Raw genomic sequence first — 8,393 nt, 5'->3', positions numbered from 1 at the left:
ATCGTGGACCTAACATCAGCGGTCCCCAGAAGCGCAGAGCACACGGTCTGGTTTGGCGCCGAATGGAGCTAGGTTGGCTCGCTCCCTTTAAGACGAGAGTCACATGACAACTGACTGACCAATCAGAAGCGAAAATCCAAGCAGGGTACGCCCATCCTCCTCACTCCTTGCCCCAGAGCTCTACTCAGGCGGCGTCTGCAGCCACGCTCTCACGTCTCTGAGAGAGAATCTAGCATTATGGCCACTCCATCGTCCGACAAGAAGGCGCAGAAGCAACCGCGGGGTGAGGTGCCCGTAGGGCCGAAGAACGAGGTCGCCTCTGCCCCTGGCGACGCCCATAGGGTCAGCAACCCCGATCCTGGTGCCTCCGTCCCCTCGGTCTCGAGCGGTCTTTCTCCATCGGGTGGTGGCGCCCCACACAGCGGCACAGCAGGTTCCTCTGCCTCCGCCCTGGCTGCCGTCGGCGCCATTTCGATCAATGGCGAGGGCCCGGGGCTGCCCTCCACAGACCGTGTGCAGGCGAGCGAGCGTGCCGACCTCCAGGGCGGCCGCAGTCCCCACGCTGAGCTGAGATGTGTGGTGCCCGGAGCGGGCCAAGGTCTCCAGGCCTCACACACAGGTGGCGTGGGCGCGGTGGTGCAAGCCACGAGGGGAGTTGGCCAGGCCAACGGGCCTCCGACCCTGCCCACGAGCCTGGGGAAAGGCCGTGGGAGGAAGCAGCTCGGCCGCAAGGAGACTGCCCAGGTTCAGAAGCCTCCAGGGCGTCGCTGTCTGTTTCCTAGGCTTCTTGTGCCTCAGTGCCCTGTGCCTTCGCCGCCATCTTCTCCGGGGTCTCAGCCCAGCGGCCGTCGCCGTTCTCGGGATTCTCCGTGGGGTCAGGCAGCCCAGCCAGGCCCTGCCCTCCGAAGTCGGGCCCGAGCACCAGGCCCAGCTCTCCGCAGTCAAGCAGCCAGGCCAGGCCTCGCCCTCAACAGCCATGCCACCCCGCTAGGCACTGCCTTCAGTGGTCATGCTTCCGGGTTGGTCTCTGCTCTTCGCAGCCGTACATCGGCACCAGGCCCTTCTCGTCGCCGTGGTGTACCCGCGCCAGGCCCTGCTCATCGCCCCAGTGCTTCCGGGTCAGGCCCTGCTCTCCAGCGTCGCCGTACATCTGCGCCAGGCCCTGCTGTCCCTCGCCGCCATATGCCTGCGTCGGGCCCAGCTCTCCGCAGCCGCCGCCGTGCTTCCGCGCCGGGCCCAGCTCTCCGCAGCCGCCGCGGTGCTTCCGCGCCGGGCCCAGCTCTCCGCAGCCGCCGCGGTGCTTCCGCGCCGGGCCCAGCTCTCCGCAGCCGCCGCCGTGCTTCCGCGCCGGGCCCAGCTCTCCGCAGCCATGCATCCGCGCCGGGTCCTGCTTACCGCAACGGTGCAGCTGCTCCGGGTCCTGCTTACCACAACCGTGCTTCCAGTCGCCGTGCATCTGGGCCAGGCCCTGCTCTCAATAACCACGCCAGCCCAGGCCCTGCTCTCCGCAGCCGTGCATTGGGGTCAGGCCCTGATCTCCGAAGCCGAGCCAACCGGATAGCCCCTGCCCTTCGCAATGGCTGCTCGACTTCGGGCTTTGTCCTCCGGAGCCGCACCATCGAAAGGTCATCCCCTAGAAGCCGGGCCTCTCTACCTGTGCCTACTAGCCTGAGTCCTCCTTCTTCCCCTGGGGTAGCCTTACGAAGGCTGGTCTGCCAGAGCAGCTCAAGTTCTCCTAATCCTGAGGTCCCAAGCGTTGATGCCCAGCCCCGTTGGCATGCAGTCCGTATGCGTGCCTCATCTCCCTCTCCTCCTGGTAGGCTCTTTCCTTTCCCTGAACAGCTGTGTGGTGAAAGCTCCTCCTCTTCCTCTTCTGCCTCCTCCTCCAGGTCTCCTGGCCAGAGCCCCTCCTCTTCCTCCTCCTCCTCCTCTTCTTCCTCTTCCTCTTCTTCTTCCTCTTCTTCCTACTCTTCCTCCACTAATTTTTCTGGCCAGGGCACTTCTTCCCCTAAGTTTAGTGGTTTGGGCTCCATCTCCACTCCTAGTCCTGCGAGCCTGAGGCGTGCTTTGCTGCCAGAGCTTGATGCCCTGAGCCCTCTCTCTCCAGGAGAGGAGGCTGAAACAGGGAGCATGCCTTCCTCCCCTATACCTCCAGTGGTGTGACAACCACAAAAGGAATTACCATGCACCCATTGACCTGAAAGGGGGTGACTGCTCTGCAGTTAACCTGGGAGGTTTACAAGTGCTCTAACTATTAACCAGCGTAATGAGAAATTTTGATGCTGTTGTTTGAAAAGGCAGTTTTAAAGCCTCTTTTCCCCATAACTTTACTACCTAGCACTTACTTGCTATTGGCCCCTGATTCCAGGCCCACATTTTTCTGAAAAAGGCCTGCCTTTGCCCCTGTGTTGAGATTTCTCTTTTCCATGTTACCTTTGTATAATGAAATTTTTGAATGAATAAAATAGAAATGTTAACTTCATTTTTAAGATGTAGTTTTTTATTGTCTAAAAAACCATTAATCCTACATCTGATTTAGAGGATTAAAGAAAGTTGTTAGCATGCTAGCTGAGGTCTTGGGAAGAGAGAGGGAATAAAGTGCTATTCCTATAGTCATTTATTTCTACTGTCTAAAATGCAGTTTTGTCCAGGAAATTCCCATTTATATGGTATATACCCTCTTACCATAGGTGATTTGCAAATTTAGTCAAGAAAAGGCAGCAGGGTTCAGCCTAAGGAGGGATGAAGCAGATATTCAGGGTCAGGAAAGAGAGCATGACTCTGTGTGTGTGTGTGTGTGTGTGTGTGTGTAAAGAGAATATGACTGTATGTGTGTGTGTTGGGGGGAATACTTCCCAGAAGGAGAAAAACAGGATTCCGGAGTACAAAGGGGAAAGGTCTCAGTTTCTAGAGAAGGAAAAAATTTGTGTATTGGGAAAAGGGACTCCTGAGATCTGTGTGGGGGAGAGAAAGTTCTGGGAGGGTGATTCAAGTTTAATGATACAAAAATGGTTAGATTTTTAGTGGAAAAAAATGTGTTAATGGAGAATCTCATTTAAAAAAATAATTGTGACTAACTTTGTAAGCAGGTATGTAAGGGGGTATGGGGGGTGTGTGTGTGTGTGTGTGTGTGTATAGATATATTAGGAGAGAACTGGATGGACATGCACTACCATTCTGTGAACAGGATGTATACGTTTTTTGGAATAACTGATGGTGTGGTCTTTTATGTGCTACATTTTAAACTGATATATTGCTAGTTCTATAATGAAATTCAGCTATTTTTTAGGAAGTTGTGGAAACACAATGGGAGAACACGGTAAAGGAGTGGAATGAAAAAAATCAGTAAGGACCCCCCTCTACCTACTTTGCCATATTCCTCCTCTCTTTGCTTTTCTGATATATGGCTGATTCTGGCATAGACTTGGCCACGTAGGGCCTTCCTCCTGGGCCCCACATTTTAGAGGTTACTGTCTAGTCTATATTCAGACTACAGAGCTAGGAATCCACGGGGACAATGGTATGTGCCCAGCAGGTCCCAACACCCTGCAATTTTTATAGAAAATATTTTATATTTTTAAAGATTTTATTTATTTATTAGAGAAAACAAGCAGGTAGAAGGGTAAAGGGAGAAGCAGGTTTCCGGATGAGCAGGCGGCTCGATCCTAGGACCCTGGGATCATGACCTGAGTCGAGGGCAGATAGATGCTTAACTGAGAAACCCAGGTGACCCTGTAGAAAATATTTTAGGTTCCCTCATTCCCCAAGGCTGCTTCTAGATTCTGTAAGTCCCTATTCTCCTAAGGAAGGGAGGTCTGGGCCTGTGGAATACATCCTGTTAGGTCTGAAATGTTGCCAGGAGGCCACTGTAAAAACGAAGGATATACAAAGCTCGATGGTGTAGGCTGAGGTGTTCTCAGGGTTGGGTATAAGACACTTCTTGGCGTGAAATAGCTGGCAATGGGAAGAGATCAAGGACACGGGCCAAAGGCCTTAATTTGTACTTTAGCCACTGAAAATGTTAGTGACCTGTATATATAATTACCTCTCGAGACCAGCTCCAGAGAACTAGAGACACCCAAGGATACATTATTTAGGAAGCCATACCTTGTCCCTGGTGGTGTCTTTGACCACAAAACGTCCCCAGTTATCTCAGACATTGGGGGAAGCATTAGTTCAGGTACTAAGCCTGATTCCTTCTTGCACTGAGCCAGCATTTAGTGGGCTAAATCAGAGATCCCACTACCATTCTGCATGCTAGTGTCTTAGTAGATAACTGGGCATTTGATGTGCTTGAGAGTGGACCTTAATCCAATGTCCTTAGCCCAAGCCCATGATACCAAAATTTGTATAGCCCCTCTAGACCATAGGCTCTTCTTCCTTCTTGTAATCTTTGGTCTTTTTTTTTTTTTTTGGATTTTAAATGAACTTTTTTTGGGATTTTAAATGAACTTTTTTTGGATTTTAAATGAAGTTAAATGAACTCTTTTTTTTTATTAAGTTCAGTTAGCCAAAATACATGACATCATTAGTTTTTGATGTAATGTTTAATGATTCATTAGTTGCCTATAACACCCAAGGCTCTTCACAACACATCCCCTCCTTAATACCCATCACCCAATTACACCATCCCCCACCCCCCTTCTGAAACCCTCAGTTTGTTTCCCTGAGTCCAGAGGTCCTTCTAATACTCCATCTTTATGGAGGTATCAAATGCCATCACACAGTAGACCTCTATACTGCAGAACGTAAAGGATAATTTTTTAAAAAGACTTTCTTTGAGGGAAAGAGAGAATGCATGTGCGCATGAGGGGAATGTGGCAGGGAGGGCAGAGGGACAAGTAGAAGCAGGTTTCCTGCCTAGCAGGGAGCCCCACGTGGAAATTGTGTTCCTGGGGGATCCTGGGGTGGTGCGCCTGGGGTGGGGGGAGATTTGTGCTCAGGAATCGGCATGTGGGGATCAACGGAGATCACTGGGGAGATCGCCCTGGGATCAGCAAGGGGATAAGTCCCAGGACCCCAGATCACGACCTGAGCCAAAGGCAGATGCTTAACCAACTGAGACACCCAGATACCTGGTAAATGATAATTCTTAGATTTCCTATTACTTGACCTTTTGGCACCATCTGACACTATTGATCACTCTTTTCTTTGATACAAGTTCTTCCTTAGTCTTTAAAGAGTGTTCTCTTTGTGTTCACCCCACGTTCTCCTAGACTTCTCTCATTTTCCACACCTCTAATTATTAGAATATCCAAGGCCTTGTTTTTTTCCCCTTTTTTTATCTCTACACATTTACTTCCTAGGAGATCCCATCTAGTCTCATGTGTTCAAATATTATTTTAAGCTGGTAAATCAAAATATTGTATATTCCCACCAATTCTCTTGTACTCCAGTCATGTATATCCAGCTGCATAACTGGCTTTTCCATTTGAGATGTGTAAAAGGCATATCAAACTTCAGTAATAGGGAGTTCTGTCCGGTAGAAATAGAATGCTAGCCACACATGTAATTTACCATTTTCTACTAGCAAAATTAAAAAATGTGTAAAGATACACATGACATTAATAGTCTACTTAATTCCATCTATACAAAATATTATTTCAACATGTATAAAAATTATTGAGATTTTATTTTCTTACTAAATCTTCAAAAGCTGGTATGTAATTTACACTTTCAGTATATCTCCATTCTGACAGCCACATTTCAAGTATTCAAAATAGTTGCAAGTGTGGACATCTGTGTACAGCACAGTTTTAAACCTTCTCATTTCCTTAATCTCTCTTGTTCATTTCCTATTGAATTGTGATTCCACCCCCAGCAGTTTCTGATAATTGTGGGCTCCTGTCAAGAGAGACCTGAGTGTCCATTTTGAGAGTTCACATGCTTCTAGCACCTTTAGTGCCTCTTTTTTTTGAAAGAAGATTTTATTTACTTGAGAGGGAGAGACAAGCAGAGATAGAGCACAAGCAAGGAGGAAATGGAGAAGCAGGCTCCCCACTGGGCAGGATTTCCCGACATGGGGCTCAATCCCAGGACGCTGGGGTCATGACCTGAGTGAGCCAAGGCAGATGCTTAACCGACTGAGCCACACAGGTACCCCATCTTTAGTGCCTTGTGAGCTGGGCCCCTTGCACTCACCTGATATGAAAAGTGCAAAAACCCTGTGAGTCTCTGCTGCTTTTTGCTGAGTTAGTTTGTGGTTCTATTACCAAGTTAGTCAGATGCTGTTCCATCACTTATTTCTCCTCCTGCACAGACACTTACCATGTAGGTAATATGACTATTGGTGATTTATCTTCATTTACTTGAATTTCATTTACTTGAATTTGGGGGTTTTAAGGGATGTCTTGTAACCTAGAGTTTTTTTAAAGATTGTATTTGTCAGAGACAGAGACAGAGAGAGAATACAAACAGGGCGAGTGGCAGGCAGAGGGAGAAGCAGTTTCCATGCTGAGCAAGGAACCCCGTGTAGGACCAATCCCAGGACCCTGGGATCATGACCTGAGCCAAAGGCAGATGCTTAACTGAATGAGCCACATAGGTGTTCCTAGTAACCTAGATTTGCTGAAAACATTATCTACCCATTTTGCTTTTGCTCTCTAGTTGCTCTGTTTTTCTGGTTTGGAGATATTGAAAAACTATACAGCCAATGCTGCCAACATCTTCCAATAACCTCCACGAAGTGTCCTTACTCCTTGAAAATTATGCCACCTCCTCCTTAGGTGTTGCCCCAATGTCTGCTGATAACAATGTGTATAGTCAACCCTTTGGTAGCTCTCAAAGAACACAATCGGAATCATGATCTGTACTATACTGGAATAAAAGGAAAAAAGAACTTCATTTAAGAATCAGAACAAAAAGCTAATGGGCATGTCACTAAAAATCTTGATAACTAAAGGGAATATTTTTGGGAACACATTTCAAAAGATTTTACTTTGTCATATTACTTTGTTGATTTGCAAAACTAGTCCCTGTACTCAGAAGGCAAGGAGAAAGAGGAACACCACTCCAGATTGGTGGGTGGCAGCCTTAATAAGCAAGGGAACTTACTTATCTTGGGCTTATCTTGGGCAGCTGTAAGATGAGTAAATCTCCTTACCTGCCCACAGGAATTTTAAAAGTTTATATAGAGGCCTGAACTGGGTTCAGTCACATATACTGACTGGATGGTCTTAACAGCACGTTGCTCTCGAAGGCTGCATTCTTGAAAATGGCTCCAGTTGTAGGAATAGTTGGCAAAACATATGATCTAAGGACAGGGGAGATGGTGAGGAACCTCTGATTTCCTGGGACCATTTCATGTGTCAGCCCGTGATCTTTTGATTACCTCCTCCAACACACTTATTCTTGAAGAACTCTGCAGATGACAAAAGATTGGAACAAGAAGTAGACAATTTTATTGCAGCAATTCTCACAATCTCCTGAAGTCAGAAAGCCTGCATTTATTCCCATTTCACTGATATGGAAATTGATGCTCAGAGCAATTTTGTGACTCTTGAGATCTCTTCACTAGTAGGGGTTGGCTCTGGTGTTGGAATTCTTAGATTTGAATTCTGGCTTTCCTATTGACTCATTGTGTGTTTCTGGACAAGTTAGTTAACCTGGGATCCTAAATTTCCTCATTTGCCAATTAGGAATAATAAAAAAAAATGCCTCCTAGATTGTTGTAAGGATTAAAATGGGTGGTGAGTGTTAAGTGCTTCTAACACTATATGGTACACAGTGAGTGACAAAGATGATTCTTTTTTAAAAAAAGATTTTATTTATTTATTAGAGAGAGAGAGCATGAGAGAGAGAGAGAGAGAGATCACAAGCAGAGGGGAAGGGTAGAGGGAGAAGCAGATTCCCCACTAAGCAGGGAGCCTGAGTCAGGACTCAATTCCAGGACTCTGGGATCATGACCTGGGGCAAAGGCAGATGCTTAACAGACTGAGCCTCCCAGGTGCCCAAGATGGTTCTTACTCTGATTATGATCATGTACCCAGATATTTCTGACCCCTCTGCTCTTCCACCCTCTCTGTCTCTCTAATAAATATATAAAATCTTTAAAAAAAATCAAATTAGCCATTTCTGCCTGCTGCTCCCCCTGCTTGTGTGCATTCTCTCTCTCTCTCTGACAAATAAATCAAATCTTAAAAAAAAAGGATACCTGAGTGGTTCAGTTGGTTAAGTGTCTGCCTTCAGCTCAGGCCATGATCCCAGAGTCTTGGGAGTGAGTACCGCACTGGGCTCCTTGCTCAGTGGGGAGTCTGCTTCTCTCTCTGCCTGCCATTACCCAGGCTTGTGCTCTCTCTCTCTGATAAATAAATGAATTCTTAAAAAAATCAAATTAGCCATTTCAAAAATGGGAAGAACAAATCATTATTGTACTCACTTAATAATATAAACAC

The 8,393-nt window shown here is 47.2% G+C and overlaps 1 protein-coding gene across 1 annotated transcript; it reads left to right on the top strand.

The window, feature by feature from the left end:
* Positions 1-229: 229 nt before the first annotated feature.
* Positions 230-2,223, top strand: EZHIP (EZH inhibitory protein). The gene is made up of 2 exons (XM_032842988.1): positions 230-1,912; positions 2,000-2,223. The coding sequence occupies exons 1-2, from the start codon at positions 238-240 to the stop codon at positions 2,161-2,163; spliced, it is 1,839 nt and encodes a 612-aa protein (XP_032698879.1). The 5' UTR covers positions 230-237; the 3' UTR covers positions 2,164-2,223.
* Positions 2,224-8,393: the final 6,170 nt, after the last annotated feature.

This window comes from Lontra canadensis, unplaced genomic scaffold, assembly GCF_010015895.1.
Source record: "Lontra canadensis isolate GAN:19392208 unplaced genomic scaffold, GSC_riverotter_1.0 scaffold134, whole genome shotgun sequence".
NCBI classification, from domain to species: domain Eukaryota; kingdom Metazoa; phylum Chordata; class Mammalia; order Carnivora; family Mustelidae; genus Lontra; species Lontra canadensis.
Note: the sequence above shows the minus strand (reverse complement) of the source record. Positions and strands in the feature narration are given on the sequence as shown.